The sequence below is a fragment of the Nycticebus coucang genome, chromosome 13 (genome assembly GCF_027406575.1).
Source record: "Nycticebus coucang isolate mNycCou1 chromosome 13, mNycCou1.pri, whole genome shotgun sequence".
Classification (NCBI taxonomy): domain Eukaryota; kingdom Metazoa; phylum Chordata; class Mammalia; order Primates; family Lorisidae; genus Nycticebus; species Nycticebus coucang.
In genome coordinates, this window is record NC_069792.1 from 45,963,388 (window position 1) to 45,981,992 (window position 18,605).

Sequence of the window (18,605 nt, forward strand, 5' to 3'; positions counted from 1 at the left end):
TGTAAATTAAAAAAAAAAAAGGGCATATTAACTAAAGGCAAATTTCTAATTGCAATATCTCATAGCTTTGAGCTAAAAAATTAATCTCCTTATTTCTTTTTGGATTTATATAGTTGCAGCTCCCCCAAAACACAACTGAATATTTTATTTAATACATTTTGGTATTGTCGAGTGTCGCAGGGCCGCTGACCAGCAGGGACGAGGACACCAACGGAAGGATCAAGGGCACTTTATTGTAGAAATGATACAGCTCGGAAAAAAGCAAGCTCTCCTCTTCCTTCCTCTTCTTTCTCCTGAAATGGAATCTGTACTGCCAGGGTTTGAGGCAGGAAGGTTCACACGGGATTCGGACAGACCCGTGGGGCGCCCTGCAGGCAGCTTGCGGAGGACAGGTGAGCAAGCGCCTCAGCATCCCCCCGGGTGGAAAGCCTTAAGTAGTGGCCAGAACAACAGTGGCTCTGAATCACGCCTAATGACCATTACTTAAGAAAGCACGGACACCTGCCTGACTAATCATCCTTACTCAAAATAATCTGGCTCCTCGTGGCCCTCAGGCGAGAAAGTCTAATTGTCTCATCTTCCCTACAGAGTCTAAAACCCTCCTGGAGGGACGCCTCTGCACTGAGTCTCACGGGCTGAGGAGGGGGCCCCCGGGCTTAGGGAAGGGGCTCCGTTATAGGTTGCCTAATGTAGTACAAGCAGTTAGCGCGTCATCTGTTTCTGGGGAGCAGCTATCTCTACAGGTTAGGTTTTTCCCATCCCTCCGCCATTTTAGGCCAGCGGCCGTCGTCGTCTTACAGGTCTCTCCACAGGTATTACTTTGGAATACCGAAAAGAGGACCTTAAATAATCACCTTCGTAGATGCCTCATAGATTGTCCTAGATTGAAGTAGTGATCTAGGAGTTCAGAGAAAAAGATTGTTGGTGATGGAGCAGTCAGAAGAAATGGGGTCTAACCTCAATCTTAAAGAAGCAGAAATTTCAAATAGACCAGAGAAGAACACAGAATACAAATGATGTCTGGGAGGTACAAACAAGTTTAAATAGGGAGAGATACCAGAAGCTTGTTAGGGAGAACTGGAAAAGAAGATTAATTAAAGGAGAATATTAAAAGCATTAAAGCTTTGAAATACAGGTGCATAAGGTAAAATTTAACAAGGCAGGAAAATACATAATCTGGAAAGATCCTTACCAGCACTAGAACAAAGAGCAAGGAGAAAGGAACTGGGGAGAAACTTGCAATCACAGTCACCCTCTGGGAGGGAGACTAGGTGGCTGGGAGATAGGAAAGGGGCAGAGACTAACTTTTCATTATATGACCCTTTAATTCCTCTGGATTATCTATGATTCATATGTGTGTGACAATAATATAGAAATATGTATATATAAAAGACTATCTTTACTAGAGAGGGTGATTGGCAAGTTCTCACCTAATGTGCACAGTGTAAGAGTATACAATATCACACTCCCTGGTGAAGGGCTCAACTACAACTTGAACATTATCTTAGAAATGAAAACAATGTAACCTAAACACTTGTACCCACATATCAATCTGAAATTAAAAAAAAAACAAAAAACTACCTTTGCTGACCCAAAGGGCCATATAGTAAAACACAGCATCTGCTCTTTGCATGCTTGAGAACTCAGGAAAAAACACCCCACCATTCTGTCACTCTTCCCATCATAAAGCTATTTACTTCAACTCTTTTCTCACTGGCTTAAAATATTAATTCTGCGTCCACTGTCTACCTATCTCATCTGAGCATCAACTCCGGATTCACCTGGTGCCTAGACATTTTATATTTGCCCAATTTAAGTAAGAACCTACTGCAGAAGTGACTCATCAATCTCACAGGATGCTCTCATTCACCTCCAGGATCCACAGGCAGTAAAAGAGTCAGCAGGCCTACATAACCCAACCCAGCCCAGGCTCCTGGCTCACACAATGCCTGCCAACCAGGGACTCATCCCCACACCCTGGGCTCCCACATCATCACCAGTCAGTTGCCATCAATATTTATCTTTTGAAATTAGTATGCAATTCAAATGAATTTTTATCTCAGCCCAAACGGTGGTATCCTATTATTATTCTAGTTTTGTTTTGTGAAAAGCTAACTAATGAAATGACTCAACCATTGTTTTGTAAGAAGATGTTGACCCTCTACACTTTCTGAATAATCCATGCTTCCTCCACTGTTATTTTGCTGTATTTGTAATATTGGAAAGCTCAACAGTTAAAGCAAGTGCCCCATAATGTTCAGGCAGCCAACCTGTTGCATTAGTGCTGTGACTGGTAATTGAGGCAAATGAAGTTACCTTCTGGAATTCTTTAAATGTTTTGAGGCTAAGGAAAGAGTTGTATTAAAAAATGGTTCCTTTGTAACTTTGCTTACAAAAATTGCTATTAAACACCTGCTTAAGGTGTTCTAATTTTCTGTGAGCACACTAAAATCGAAACATAAATGTGAATAAAATGTATTTTAAAAATGACTACAGATTGAGATATAAATGCATTCAAAACCAGAGTTTTGAATGCTAAGATATTGGATGTGGCAGGCGCCTGTAGTCCCAGCTACTTGGGAGGCTAAGGCAAGAGAATCACTTGAGCCCAAGAGTCTGAGGTTGCTGTGAACTGTTATGCCACAGCACTCTACTGGGGGTGACATAGTGAGACTTGGTCTCAAAAAAAAAAAAGAGAGAGAGAGATTAGATGTTATACATGAGATTATATAAACAAATAGAAGTTATAGCAGGCATAAAGGAATGATAGACCAAAATCTACTGGCACATCTAGTTCCTGAGATCCAGTTTGTTTACCCTTTACATATTCCAATTTCGATGTATAAGATCACATGGTACATTGTATGAATGAAAGTATTGCATCAATTAATCCATTGGCCTGTCATGTGTGAGTCAATAGAAAAATATTTATTGAGCTCCCCACAGCTGAGTAATTTTAGAAATTATGTTAAAAGGAAAATATTCAAGAATGGAATAATTGTTAAACCTCTAAAATCTGTTCTCTCTTCTCATGTAACTCCTGCAAGATACTCTGTGTTTTTCTCTATGTGCCCAGAACAACATTCACCCTCGAAACAACACCAAGCTAAAGAAAACCTTACAGCAGAACCAAGATCCAAAACTAAAGCTAATGTGTCACAGTTCGTGAAGCACTTCCACACACATTATCTCATTCACTCCTCCCGTAACTCTCATAAATGAGGAAAGTGAGTTTTAACAATACAGGCAATGTCAGTACTAAAATAAAGACTGGTTTGAAGCCAAGCAAGTCCTGTTAATGTCTTTTTATATGTGTGATTAAGGCCACACATTATGCAGACTTTTAGAGCTATTGTCCACCTATTACAGATTACAGAGAAGAAAGTACAAACTAATTATAGTACTTAAGCCTTAAAACATTTTATTTCCCCAGAGTATAATAGGACACAGACTGGATTAACCATGACCGTGGCTCCCTTGCAGCGTGCAGGCCCACTAGTGGTCCTAGAAGACACGGTTCTCATCAGGAATGTTCCACCCAGACTCTGGAACAACTCTCTTCTTGCCCAGAGATGACCAAAAGTATCCCTAAAAAATACTACTGATTCAATCCCCCATTCACACTTCCCTAGTATTCTAATTTAAGCATGAATATTATTGAATCTCTTTACAGTGTTTCTGTTAAATAACTGTGTTCATATATATCAGCGGTTCTCAATCCGTAGGTCACCACCCCTTTTAACAATGAAAATACATTGAGGCATTAGGAAGATGGAGAACCACTGATATATATGGACCTTGTGTTCTCTCTCCACTGTAAGCTGCTTAATAAATGACATATCTCTGACATTTAATTCAGATGTGTGAACCACTTGAGTACTCATAGAATAAATATAAATATATAGAATGCCTTTATTCTAATGACTTTACCACCTCATTATAAAGCAAATGTAAAGAAAGCTTCAAATTTATATTTGGGTCTGACACTTTCATGTCTAGGTCTTGCTGCTGAAATAGCACAAACCTCATAGACAAATCCCAAGAGAAGTCAGAGGAGCCAGCTGTCTGCCTGTGATACACACAGAGAGGGTTCTGCCTGAGTATTAGCTATTCTATAAACTTAGCGATGTCCTCTGGCCAAAGATCACCAGGAACATATCTGCAGTTTGACAGAGCCGAGTTTATTAATTCAAGACAAGGAGCAAAAACAAATACCATGGGGAACAATGGACCATTCCAATAACAGGGTGTTAGAAAGAACCTATTATAGGATATGGGCCTGTGGGAGGTGATTTGGGAGAGTGTTCAAAGATATGGGGATCTACCTTGAACTGAAGGTTGCCTTGAAGCAGGGGTAACCCTCTGATTTGGTATCCTAATAGTTATTATCTAAACATCAGAAGGAATTGAGTAGAACTAATACTGTAATTGGAAAACAGACAGCATGTGCTCATTATTAGCCAGGAAAGGGGGATGTTTGCTCATTTTTATAGTTGGGCAAGTTTTTATTTTTGTCTTTTCAGATATATTGTGTCATGGCCTAATTGTTGTCTTGCTCCATTCACAAAGAGGTCTTGTGTGTGACGGTGTTCCATGAAAGTATTATATATCAAACAGGAGAACTCCACAGCTTCATTGTGAGTGCCAGGCCAGCTCTTGGCTAGCAAGGTTGCTTTGCTATTTCTATCTATCTAGCAAACTAGATAAGAAAGTTGCTGAGAGGACAGATCAAATAACAGAAAATAACAACTATTATGGCCATTATTTATACTGACAGGTTTTTGTTTACAAAGTCCTTTTATATTCATTGTGTAACCTGAGCCTCTCAGAACAATCCTAGAAGATAAATAGGCCACAGCACCTCCACATTGCATAACTCCAGGGCCCCACTCACTGCATGTTCCATGAGAATGAAGCCAACTTAGTGTGAATAAGATCTCCTGAAATTAGATAACAAAGCTGCCCCAACAGGGCAGACATTTCTATCCCCATGACGTACCTTCATGACAACTATGAAAATTGAATCAAAGAAAATTCCTGAGTTTCTTATTTCCCAATAAACCTTAAAGTCCTTTTATGACAACCACTTCAGCTGCTGATGTTAGATCTCTAATGCAGTCATAGTTTCCCCTTCCAGTCATAACCGGCATGTCCTGTTATGACCTAGATTGCATTGACTACTACAATAAAAGCTCCTCCTCCTTCCACAACCTTGTCCTTGTCTGCCTAAAACAGGATGCTAAAAAGGATATTCAACTTATGACCTCTTTCAGTTACTACTTCTAGAAAAAAAGTGTGTGTGTGTGTTGTTTAAAAAATTAATATACCTTAGTATATTTTGTTTACAACCTGGAAGCAACAGATGGAAAAAATAATTTTGAATTCTAAAAGAAAATGTTTAAAGCAAAATATCCTGCTAAATTCAGAGGCTGAAATTTTTAACTATAGGCTGAGCTACTACTTACCCATCCTTCCACATTCTTGGAAACTTACCAAGTAAAATCTTAAAGGAAAATGGAATTTCCCATGAAATGTCTATTAATAAATCTTTGTCCAGCACTGTGTTTTTGTAACTGGGAAATTCCCTCTTGTCACTAAATTTCTCTACTTGGACATTATAGAAAGTGAAACTGAAAATGAAATACCCTACTAATAAATGAAGCAGTTCCAGAAAGTGTAGAAACATTGATTCAAACAGATTTGTTCAGGAATCCTGTCTCTGTAATTTACAAAGTATGACCTCTGGCAATTTACCTAACCTCTATGGACCTCACTTTTATTAAATTATCAAGCATGTTCCCCTCCACTATTATTGGAAAGTACCCTAGACTTCCCTATTAGAACCTGGACTTTGTGATCTGAATATTTATCACAGTGAAATTTTACGTTCTGGTGTCTATTTTCCCACCCAAAGCATTTTGAAAGCAGGGACCACATGTGTTTTCTTATCCTTCTATTTCAAGCACCTAGAAAAACAGCACCAAAAAAATCTGTTTGTTTATTGCCTTAGAGGAGGTGGACTGGAAATCTGGTATATGATGAAGGCACACTTTTCATATATGTAGGTACATACATATGTACCTACATATATATGAAGAAATACATGTAGCATTCTTTTTCACCAGCACCGAGCAATGGGCAACTGGCACAAGCAGTGCAAGACTGGGGCCAAGAGAAAGCCCCACCACAAGAAGTAGAAGTATTAGTTGGGATGTGTGGCTGCCAGCACTAAGATTGGCCCCCACTGCATAGACACAGTGTGCAGAGAGGTAACAAGAAATGCCGTGCTCTGAGGGTGGACGTCGGAAACTTCTTTTGGGTCTCAGAGTGTTATACTAGGAAAACAAGGATCACTGATCATCACCCTACTATATACACACACACATACATATATATCTTTTTATTATGTTTTAATGGCTTACTATGCCTTTTTGCTACATGTATTTCTTTTTTTTCTTTTTTTTTAGAACAATGAACGCCTTTATTACATGAACTAAGACAGGAGAGAGGAGGAATTATTTGCTTTTCTGGGTCTTGATTTTCCTCAGATAGAACTCCAGCTCCTTGCCTTCTAGCACATAGCCATCTGCTCGGCCACACTGGCCTGGTGTTGGTGCAAGGCACCCAAGAAGCTTGCCCTGCTGGAACCGCTCCTCCAGAAGACTGCTTATTTTGGCATTCTTTTTCCTTTCATTATACTTCCTCTGAATTTTTTTGATCCTTTTTGTTTAAAATCTCTTCTTCCTCAGGAGTCAGCTTGGCTCCTTTCTTGCCGCCCAGGGCCAGTGCACGGTGGGACTCGTACCACTGTCAATATGGCCTTGCTGTCAATAAGCACGATGCAGTTCTTCACCAAGGTCTTAGTACAAACCTGCTCATTATTGGATGCACTGTAGACAAGATCAATGATCCTTGTTTTCCTAGTATAACACTCTGAGCTCCAAAAGAAGTTTCCGACATCCAGCCTCAGGGCACCACATTTCCTGTTACCTCCCTGCACACTGTATGTATGCAGTGGGGGCCAATCCTAGTGCTGGCAGCCACATGTCCCAACTCATACTTCCGCTTCTTGTGGTAGGGCTTTCTCTTGGCCCCAGTCTTGCACTGCTTGTGCCAGTTGTCCCGAGAGATGCCCATTGCTCGGCACTGGCTGAAAAGAGTGCTACATGTATATATTTTGAATTAAATATCATCAAAGAAAATGAAGAAAGAGAAAAACATAGTCCAGAAAAAGAATAAGATAAGTCTACAGAAACTAAACTAAGTGATTTGGAGATATGTGATTTATCCTACAGGAAATTTAATATCAGGGTCATGCAGATGCTCACAGAGGTCAGGAAGGCAATGCAAGAACAAACTGAAAACTCCAACAAAAAGATACAAAGTATTTAAAAGAACTAAACAGAAATCATAGATCTGAAGAATACTATAACTGAACTGAAAAACGCACTAGAATGTTCAGCAGCAGACTAGATCAAGCAGAAGAAAAGATTAGTGAATTCAAAGACAGATCACTCGAAATCATTTGATCTGAAGAGAAAAACAAAAAAAGAATGGAAAGGGGTGATGCCCACTTATAAGACTTATATGACAGCATTAAGTGGAACAATTAATGTATTATCAGGGTGGAAGAAAAAGAAAACATATTCAAAGAAATAACTGTAGAAAATTTCCCAAGCCTAAGAAAGAAAATAGGAACATCTGGGAAGCCCAAAGGACAACAAATAAGATGAATCCAAAGACACTGAAATGAAGACATATCATAATTAAATTGTCAAATTTAAAGACAAAGAGGAGATGTTCAAAGCAGTAAGGGAAAAATGAATCACCACATATAAAGGAAATGCCATACAACCATCAGTGAATTTCTCAGCAAAAACCTTGTAGGCCGTAATACTATGTTCAGAAATTCTCTCCTTCAAAACTGGAATGTTAAAGATGTTCTTTGACAAAAGATGAGAGAGTTTATCTCCACTAGACCTACCCCCCTACCACCACCACCAAAAGAGCGTTTTTCAAGCTAAAGGAAGGGGAGGCTAATTAGTAACATGAAAAGATATGAAGGTATAAAATTCACTGGTAAAATTAAGTACACTGTCAAATCCAAAACCCTCTAATACAGTAATGGCTGTGGCTAAATCAGTTTTATTTAGTGCAAGTATAAAGATCAAAAGACAAAACTATTAAAATCAACTAAGCAACAATATGCAAAGGAATATAAATTATCAAAAGATGTAAAATGAGGCATTAAAAATGTAAAACGTAAGAGGAAAAGGTAAACAATTATAAAGTTTATGTATGCAATCAAAATTAAGTGGTTATCAACTTTAAATACACCGTTAAAAGTATAAGATGTTTTATGTAAGTATCAGGACACTCATAAAGCAAAAGTCTATAATAGCTACACAAAAATAAAAATATCTAAAGCAGGGGTGTCCAAACTTTTGGCTTCTCTGGGCCACATTAGAAAAAGTGCCTTGGCCCACACATTAAATACACAAACACTAACAAAAGAGATGAGCAGAAAAAGAAAAACAAAAAAAACAAAAACAAGATCCACACATAATTTTCATGATATCTACCACCACAGATCAGCAAAAAGTCCTCACATAATAATCCTAATTATGCAATTACCCATTCAGAGAATCTTTTAAAATCTTTGTGCAGGCCCAAGTTTGCCATCACTAACATAGAAAATGTATATAGCTAAGTAATAAAATGTCTTTGTGCTTTTTTTAATTTCTTCATTATAAAAGTAAAAGTGGGCAACATAAAACTAGTGAGATATTTGACATTGTATTTCAGAAACTAATGCATCAATGTCTGGTTTGATGGAAGCAGTTGTAATTCTCAGTGAGTTCTCAAGGTGCTCATTAGATATTTTGGTTCTAATTTTACTTCTAATATGCTTGATTCTTGAAAATAATTGCTTGCAAATGTAGCTGCTGCCACAAAGCAAGATATAAATAAGGCATGATTGTAAAGCAAGAGATACTTGTCTCTGGCAAGAAAGGACCTATAAAATACAGTAAAGAGACATGGTCGAATTTTTCTTTAAGATGAATGTCAGATTGCATTCCATTTGAAAATTGGCAGGTAACATATTTATGCCAACTGAACGTGGAGTCACAAATGCACAAAAATATATTTCCCAGAAATATATTTTTTGAAATATATTTGAAATTTGAAATTTGTTTTCAAATTCCTGTATCAAATAAAAAAGTAAGGCAGCATATCTTTTGCTCCTCACAGGACTGTGTTTAGCCAAAGTGCTGAAATGCATAAAATTGATTACCTTAATTTGATTTCCCATAATTTCAGTTTCATTTGGAATGCTGTTATGGTTAAGTTGACAAGTTGGTTTTCACCTTATAGACTCATGTTTATTTAAAGGAGTGGTTAAATCAACTAAAAATGATAAATCTGCAAGTCAGTTTTGTTGTCAAGTTCGGGAATAATAAATGACTTCATAATAGGTCACAAATCATACAATTTTTTCAACATTTCACCTCAACTTAGCCATCTTACATCTAAAAAACAAATAATGGCACCGTAGTCAGCATCAATACTGTTAAGGAATTCCTTATGGAATTCACAATCTTGATGATGATTTGTGTGACATTATTATCCATTTTTCAAGCTTTTGTGAATAAATTTTTTTGATGTACTATGTAATGATACTTCATCAAAAATAAGTTCGGGGTGGCAATTGCATCATCTTCTATTAATTTAACAAGTCCCTCTCTTTTACCTACCACTACCAGGGCACCTGGACAAAGGATATTGCTTTAATGTATTTTTTGCTTTCTATAAATCTCTTGATTTAGTTGTATCTTTTAATTGCAGTAAAGAACCCATTTATTCAATGATATTACATCCATCATCAATACCTCTAATAAAAATGGTAAGCTGAGCTACATTTGTATCATCAGTGTTGTCATCCATCACCAAAGCATAAAATTTAAAATTAACAGCTTTACTCTCCAAACTTCTTTTGACAGAATTTCTAATTTCTTCAACTAGCCTGATTATAATCTGGTGAGAAAAACTGATTTTTAAAAATCCCTTTTTTCAGGGCAAATTATATCTGCCATGCTTTCCATACCTGGCTTAACAATGTTATTGAGAAGAAAACTTCTTTCATTCCACTGTTCTATTCTCATGACATAATCCTTCACATACATCATATTTGGCAACATGGTTTTTTAATATAATGCCTTTCCAAATTTTGTTTTTGAATATTTGTATCAATATTTCAATGTATAATATTAGCTATAGTGTTGCAGGAAGACAAGGCCCAATGGAGAGAAAGAGCACCCAAACACCATGTTTATAAGAGGAAGGGCTTTATTCACCAGCCAGAGCTTACGGCATAGAAGAATTCCAAATGGCCGCGTTCCCAGACTGCCTCGGTCTTTCCTTTTTTATTGACAGTCAAAAAGTTCCACCCCACAGCTACCCTTCTCATTGGCCAGTTTGAATCAAGCGGGAGATGCTATTCCTGCCCCTACAGAACTACAGGATTTCACAGAACTTGGAAATTTCCAAGTTTCAGGAAGTTAAGTTTACAAATTCCCAAGAGCTGAGTCACCGTGGAGAGGACCCTGCATGTGTATCCTTGTGGTCTCCTTGAGAAGACCTGTTCTTCAAGACCTCACCCTTCTTGGGTATCCTCTCTCAATAGCACTAATTAAAGAGAAGGAGAAAATAACCCTCAAAGAGGTTAACCAGGCTGCCCAAAGTCACTGTGCTCATAAATGACAAAGCAAAGAACTGAAGCCAGACATAAATAATTCCATATGTTTACTTTCTAGATAGCCCATATCTCAAAATATAAATTTAAGAACTACACGCATATGATAAAACTTGCTTAAATTCAAAATATTGTGTGCATACAAATGAGATGCTACTACACATATTAACTAAAATTAAAAAAAGAGGTAGATGCAAATAAATGGATCCTTCATACATTGCTGTTGTGAACCAGCACGGAGAAGGGGAGCGAACCAGAGTGGAATTGACGGGGAATGACAAAAATACAGCATAAGAGAAGACACAGAAACGAAAGACGGGATCAGGAGGTCTGACTTAGCTGATGGCTGCAGCCAGCTCCAAAGCACAAAATCAGTTTAATTTCATAGTATCTGTACAGGGTTGTCCAGTGGAAAATAGCATAGACAGTATGGGGAAACAGTATAAACAAAAGACATATTTTTGCTCTGACAGGAAGACAGGAAGATGCAAATGACTCGCATAAAAACAAATCATCTCCTTAATGATTTCTACTCAACTTTGTTAACATATGATAAGAAGTAAGAAGGAAAGATCACAAGAATCTCTACGTAGTTAACAAAACAAAGGAAGAACTATGTGACTTAGTAGTTACTACTCAACTTTGTTAGCATATGACAAGGAGAAGGCAGGGAGAGATCACAAGGATCTCTGTATGGTTAACTAGACAAAGAGCTACATGACTTCTGGCAGGGAGGGCATGAAGAAAGGAAAATGGCTATTTCAAGAATGGAGGAGAAGCTTTTGGGGGTTCATTCCCTGAATGTTCCCCAGGCTGTGGAGGCTCTATTGCCTCATGGCCTGCTCTCCACACATTGCTGTGAGAATGTAAAATGGTACAATCACACTAGAGCACAGAAATAGAAAACAGTCACTCTTTCAAAAACAAAACATACTTTCACCAGGTAATACCAGCAATTATACTCCTGGGCATTTATCTCAGAGAAACAAATATTTATTTCCAGACAAAAACCTGTACACAATTATTCATACCAGCTTTATTTTTAATAGCCCAAACCTAGAAACAACTACAATGTCCCAGGATAGATGAATGGTTAAACAACTGAGATACTGTACTATACCATGGAACTATTCGGCAACAGAAAGGACCAATTGCTAACATAAGCAGTAATTTGGATGACTCTAAAGGCATTCCCCTGAGTGAACAAAGCCAATCTCAAACTATCACATACTTTTTAATTCCATCAACATATCATCCTTGAAATGACAAAAACAGACAGATGGAAAAACAGATTATCAGTTGCCAAGGCTTAATGATGGTGGAGGGTAAGGAAGTGAGTGTGACTATAAATGGAGAACACGAGGAGGCGGGTGCTCTGTGATAATGGAATAGTTCTGTACAGAAACCTACACATGTGATAAAATACACATTGAATGAATGCTAAATTACTCCGGTTCATATTATAATTATCTAAGACATAACAACAGGGGTTGGGGAACTGGATAAGGTTACATGAGACCTCTCTGTATTATCTTTAGACTCTCTAATTAATTGATAATATTGCATAGTAAACAGTTTTTTTTTAATTTTATTTGAGTGGCTCTCCCCTCCCCTCTCTCCTCTTTCCCCGTATCTCCCCCCCTTTCCTCTCTCTCTCTTTTCTCTCCTCCTTGGTGCTGCTCTGTAGCATCCCTCCCTCGCCAATAAAAACCTTTCATACTTGGAAAAAAAAAATTTATTTGAGTGTATTAGTTTCCTGGGGCTGTTATAACAACAACAAAAAGAAAACCTACAAACCAGGTGGCTTGAATAACAGAAATTTATTGTCTCACAGTTTTAGAGGCTGGAAGCCAGCATCAAAGTGCCAGCAGGGTGGCTCCTTCTAATAGTTATGAGGGAGAATCTGTTCCAGTCTTCTCTCCTAGCTTCTGGGAGCCTTGCTATTCCTTGGTATTCTGTGTTTTCACAACATTGTCCTTCTATGGATACCTGTCGTCATATCCAAATTTCCCCTTCTTTTAAAGACAGTCTGGTCAGGATTAGGGCCCATCCTAATGACCTTATCTTAACTTTATCAGCTGTGAAGGCCGTATTTCAAAATACGGCCAGTCACAACCATAGGGTACTGGGGGTTAGAACATCAATGTCATTTTGGGAGACACAATTCAACCCATAATATTGAGTCTAAGAGTATTAATTGGATAAGTACAGGAGAAAAAAGCCTGGTTTAAATGCAATTCATATTTAAAAAGAAGGAAAAAATAAATTAACAAATGAAACACCCAGTTTTTAGGGATAGGTTCTACCTAATAGTTTAACAAGACTGCTTTTAAAAAAATGAATGCTGTCTTCCATTGCATTAATAGATTCAGATCAAAGATGAGCACAGCCATAATCCCTGTTACCTATCAGATACCATATGGAATTTTCTAATCTAGGTGAATGTCGATGAAGTAAAGTGGATTCATCCAACTTCTGTGAGTCTGAAAAGCAAATGAAGATGCTAAAGACTAAATGTAACATACCTGTCTTCAAAGTATCATCTTTGTAACAGTAAGGCCAGAAGAACTTCTTGAAATTTAGAATGTTGTCTGGGCATGGTGGTCACACCTCTAATCCTAATCCTTTAGGTGGTTGAAGCAAGAAAACAGTTTGAGGTCCAGAGTTTGAGTACAGCCTAGGCAGTAGGGAGCCATAGTCTCTACAAAAAATGAAAAATTAGCCAGGTGTGGTCATCTCTACCAAAAATAGAAAAATTAGCCAGGTGTGATGGTGGGCACCTGTAGTTCCAGGGTTGCAGGAAGATGAGGCCCGAGGAGAGAAAGAATACCTTAACACACATGTTTAAAAGAGGAAGAGCTTTATTTCAGCCAGCCAAGCCATGGCAGACTTGAGTCCAAAAATGGCAGTGCTCCCCAGCTGCCTCTGTCGTTTCCCTTTTATCTCCAGTCAAGGGTTCCTCATCTCCTTCTTAGAGACTTACAATATATTAGCATTTCAAAAGTTCTATACTTTTCACCCCTATAGAAAAGTTTAGAGAAAGGTTGTTTCTTGTATAATTTTTATCTTTTATGGAATAATTGTCTTTTTTAACTTGGATTTTTATTAATTTCTCACTTGTTTTATCTTCGATATGTATTTTGTAAGAGCTATCAAACATCTATCAACATAATTTTCCAAATACACAAAATAAGGTAATTTACAATATGAAGTATTTTAACCAATTTTTTTTCTCCTGAAGCCTGCCATCTTCCTGCACCCGTGAAAATGGGCTACTCTCTAATTCTGCCACATTTCTCTCAACTTGGGGTTTCCCTTCTCGTTTTCCTAGTCCTATTTTCTGAATCTCATGGTTTTCTCTTTCTTGGCTTACTCTCATGTTTTTGGAGACATTCTTTAGGATCTTTGGATACACATCCTTTAGTATCTTTCTGAAAAAAATAAAAAAAGAAGTGAATGTAAAGTATTTGCATACTTGGATACATAAAAGTATGTGAAAATGTTTCTATTCTGCTGTCTACCTGATGGATAGTCTGACTGACCAAAGAATTCTATGTTGTAAGTATCATCCTTCAGAACTTTAAAGAAATTTGACTTTATTGTGTTTTAACAGAGTGTAACTGTTAAGAAATTCAATGCTATTCTAATTCCCATTAACTTATTCTTGTTTCTTCCTTCTGAAAACGTTGCGCATATTCTCCTTATTCTTAATGTTCTCGCCTTTTAATATGATTTGCTTTATATAAGTCTTTTTACTTGGTAGGCCCTTTGAGTAAGAAGACCCCTGTCCTTCATCTTTCTCAAAATTTTCTAGCACGTTTTTGCAGCAAAAAGTTTATTAAGCAATAAAACATAGCGTATCAGACCATATCTGTAGAGTTAAACGTTTTATTACGTATTTACAAAATTTTTAAATATTCTATTTGATTACAACTTCCCACTACTGTAAAACCTAACATTGCTACTTACTTCAGGTAATACAGAAATAGAAGTGGTTGTCTGAAGGCTGAAATCCAGGCAGGCATTCCTTATTACTGCTGTTCTACAATCCATTACACTTAATACGGATTTGGTGTTGTAGACAATATTTGTACTCACATTCTACAAAATAATCATCTAACTAGAAAAGTGTTGTTAAAGTTGAAAGACCATAAAATGTTTGCAGCTTTTTTTATTTGGCATTAAACGCTGGTTGCATTCTTCCCAGATCTGTAATAAAGAAATCTTTGCAGGCTTACCTGGAGTCAGAGGGATGGAATCTCTCAAGGTTATTTTTCAATCTCTCTGAACACATTCCTGTAAGAGGGAGAGAAGCACATCCCTTTTAGCGGGAATAAACACTGGACTCGACCTATGGCAGGATTTATCATGCACCCCTCCCTCCTAGTGAGCCAGATCCCTTTCCCAAAGCGCCCAGACACCTCCTCCACCTGGAGGTTTGGAGAATCCCGAGAGACTGGGGCCCAGAGGGGAATCTCCTGGGCTGGCCAATCTGAACCTGCCAACAGGCGGGAAAGAGGGGCTTTCCCAGAAGGAAAACTTTTCCAAACTAGGAGGTTGGGATTGGGGGGCGGAGAGAAGACAAAAGGCGCGGCGCCTGGCTGCGTTTCCCACGGCCCGGGCGCCCCAAGCCTCCGCGTGGGCGGCACGACGCGGGGTGGATCCCGGCCTCAGGCCGCGGGCACGGCCGGCTCGGCTCCCGCCGGAGTTCGCCGCTGCGGTCGCCGGCGCCGGAGAAGTCTGGGCAGGGAGGAGCTCCGCCTGGCCGCGCTTCCGCCGGAGTCCGCCGCTGACGTAGCCGGAGAAATCTGGGAAGGGAGGAGTTCGGCCGGCCCCGCTCCCGCCGGAGCCCGCGTCTGGGGAGGGAGGAGCTCGGCGGGCCGCGCTCGGGCGGCGGGAGGAAGCTCCTCCTCGGAGCGCCGCAGAGCTGACCGGTTCTCTCCGAGAGTCTGCTCGGGCCCCCGGGAATGGGCGGCCCCGCGACCTAGACTCCCGGGGCAGGAACGGTCGGGCGGACTCGGGCGCCGGCACCCCGGGCCTGGCCGCGGCCACCATGAGCGACGGGACCATCTGCAGCGCCCTGCCCGCCATCCCCTACCGCAAGCTCGCCGACCTGCGCTACCTGAGCCGCGGCGCCTCGGGCACCGTGTCGTCAGCCCGCCACGCGGACTGGCGCATCCAGGTGGCCGTGAAGCACCTGCATATTCACACCCCGGTGCTCGACAGGTAGGGCGCCGCTGGAGTGGCCGGGAGAGTCCCCAGCTTTGCTGCATCTGCCTCCCTACCCTGCCTAGGGCTAGCGGGCTCTGGAGCCCAGAGGGCAGTGACCCCTGAGGCCCATCCACCCCTGGTCACCCCGGGGCAAACCGAGCGTGGGGCTGGCGTGGCGGGAGGACCGCCTTCTCCGGACAGAGGCGACAGTCGCATTCCTCCGCTCCGCGACCCTTCCTCCCGCCTCTTCGAGCGTCTTCTCCATATTCCAAAAATCAGCAATCACAGTCAAACTCTCAACGCCCAGTTTATTGATATTCATGCGTGTTTATATAGTGGGTGCCGTTGTGTTCGCTGTAATATTTACCTTTTTTTGAAATTGGGAGGTAGGGCGGCACTGTCCAGTAGGTAGCTCTTAGCCACAGGTGGCTATTGAGTAGTCGAAATGTGGCCATCCAAACGGAAATATGCTGTAAGTGTAAATGCACACTGGATTTTGGACCCTTAGTAGCAATTTAAAAAACGTAATATTTTATTAATATTTCTATATTGATTGTATGGTGAAATGATATTTAACTCAATATAAGATAATGTTAAAACTCATGTGTTTCTTTTTCTTTTTTTAATGTGACCAGTAGGAAATTTAGAATCGTGCATGTGAGGTTTGCACTACATGCTTATTGGACAGCACTGCTTCAGAGTCTAGGATTTTTGGTTTGAGCGTTTTATTGTTTTTGTTTTGTTTGTGGTTTACTGTGTGTTGTCTTGAAAGGTTAAATATCAAATTCAACATTAGCAGTTCAGTCCTTCCCCCTCTTGCAGGGAAGACTATCCCTAGAGGAAATGTGTCTTATTTTTCTTAACAATAAATTGAATCAAAAGACTCTTAGATGGCCAAAATTGGTGAATGCCCCTCACATCCCGGTTTGTGCAGGTTTTCAGGGAAGGCTACTGTAAGTTTCTGTTTCCAGAAAAACATTCCAATCTTTTAGAATGTAAATTCGTGACTGTGTGTATTTATCAGTTGGTCTGGTCACTAGTTTTGTGTATTTTCCTTCCTAAAAAGATTTAACTAAAGCTTGCTTTCACTCCCGCGCCTGTGGCTCAGTGAGTAGGGCGCCGGCCCCATATACCGAGGGTGGCGGGTTCAAACCCAGCCCCGGCCAAACTGCAACAAAAAAAATGGCCGGGCCTTGTGGCGGGCGCCTGTAGTCCCAGCTGCTGGGGAGGCTGAGGCAAGAGAATCGCGTTAAGCCCAAGAGTTAGAGGTTGCCGTGAGCCGTGTGACGCCACGGCACTCTACCCGAGGGCGGTACAGTGAGACTCTGTCTCTACAAAAAAATAAAAAAAATAAAAGAAAGTTAACATCTGTGACTGCAACATTCCCTTCTCCCTATATATCAAATGGTGTCAAACACATCATCACAGATACTGTGATTGGCCAAAGGCTGTTAGTAACCAGTGTCAGATAATTCCTCAGCTTCAGCCCTGCCAAAGCTATTGCCTGTGGCTTTTCTTTGTTGCCTGTCACTGTTGGGTTTGGATGGGCTGGATGGCACAGTAGATTGGGTCACCTATGGAGATTTCTTCCATACCATGTACACCCTAGTTCAGGTTCAGTGCTAAACAGGGTGTGCTGTTTACTCCAGGCCTAATTTTCTGTGGAGCTGGTGCTGGGCAAGTGTTGTGTATGTGAATGCTGTTGACTTTACAGGGTAGTTATACTCTAGAAATAATTATGCAAATAGTACATGGAAATGTAGCATGGATGGACCCACTGGGGTCCAATTGATCCTCCCATTTTGGATACTGCTTCTCAAGAATTTAATTTATCTAAACTTCGTGCCATTGAGGACAAAGGACTGAAGAGGGAGTTCCCTTCCCATACTCAATAACAATTTTCCTAGTCTAATATTCTTCACTCGATTGGGTAGGAAGTAATTCTGTCTTTAAAGAAGCTGTAAGATGACTGAAACACTCTGGTATTACTACATCACATGCTTTTCTCCAGTGTGTTACGTAAGGTCTTAACACTAGCAGTATTTATGCAGTCTGAGCATAGTAATAGGCTAATGCAGTTGACTCACAGGGTGTTTATTTCCTCACATGTAAAGTAGGAATAATAAACATGTGTACTGCATGGGCTTTGGTATGGCTAATGTTTGCATTGTTCTTTGGGATCACCTGAAAGAAAAATAAGTTTATGTGATGTTACGTGTTCCTATTTTAGTGATTGGTGAATCATTCTCCATAACCTGACTTCCCTCCAGTGAGTAGATCTTGCCCAACAATCTTCCTACCTGTGATGAGCAGTTGAGTTTATTTGGTTTTTCAAATATCCTGTCAATTAGAAATTTTTTTAATTGAAATTTTGAGTTGGGTAACTTTAGTGATATGTCAATAGAAGTTGTATTTTATATTTTTACTTTTTTATATTATATTTTCTAATATATTAATATATTAGTTATATTATTTTACTATAATATAGTAATATATTTTACTAATATATTAGTTATATATTATATTATTAAAATATAATATTTACTAATATATTTTACTAATATTTTTCCAACTAACTTTTCTGATCAATCAATGGAGTAGAAAGAACACGGGCTTTAGAGTCCCATGTTTGCAATTCCAG

At 39.6% G+C, this 18,605-nt stretch overlaps 2 protein-coding genes and 1 pseudogene across 9 annotated transcripts in view; 1 reads left to right on the forward strand and 2 right to left on the reverse strand.

The window, feature by feature from the left end:
• LOC128563728 (serine/arginine repetitive matrix protein 3-like) overlaps window positions 1–15,844 on the reverse strand; it is an 84,215-nt gene extending 68,371 nt beyond the window's left edge. For 3 of the 5 annotated variants that reach the window (XR_008373868.1, XR_008373869.1, XR_008373867.1), the window contains exons 1-3: window positions 15,184–15,844; window positions 14,992–15,049; window positions 13,279–13,454 (exon numbers count right to left, since the gene is read on the reverse strand). Coding sequence is in view for 1 of the 5 variants with exons in the window: in XM_053559156.1 (XP_053415131.1) it covers window positions 13,183–13,236; window positions 13,364–13,454; window positions 14,992–15,049; window positions 15,184–15,844 (864 nt within the window). In the remaining 4 variants the exon portion in view is untranslated. Of the gene's footprint in view, window positions 1–12,572; window positions 13,237–13,278; window positions 13,455–14,991; window positions 15,050–15,183 lie in introns of those variants that run through there. The other 2 variants (XM_053559156.1, XR_008373870.1) reach the window with 2 other exon arrangements.
• On the reverse strand, window positions 6,493–7,137 carry LOC128563729 (40S ribosomal protein S8-like; annotated as a pseudogene).
• Window positions 15,786–18,605, forward strand: part of RIPK2 (receptor interacting serine/threonine kinase 2) — a 30,296-nt gene continuing 27,476 nt past the window's right edge. For all 4 annotated transcript variants that reach the window (XM_053559152.1, XM_053559154.1, XM_053559153.1 and 1 more), the window contains exon 1: window positions 15,786–15,979. In XM_053559152.1, coding sequence (XP_053415127.1) covers window positions 15,807–15,979 — 173 coding nt within the window. In that variant the 5' untranslated portion in view covers window positions 15,786–15,806. The remainder of the gene's footprint in view (window positions 15,980–18,605) is intronic.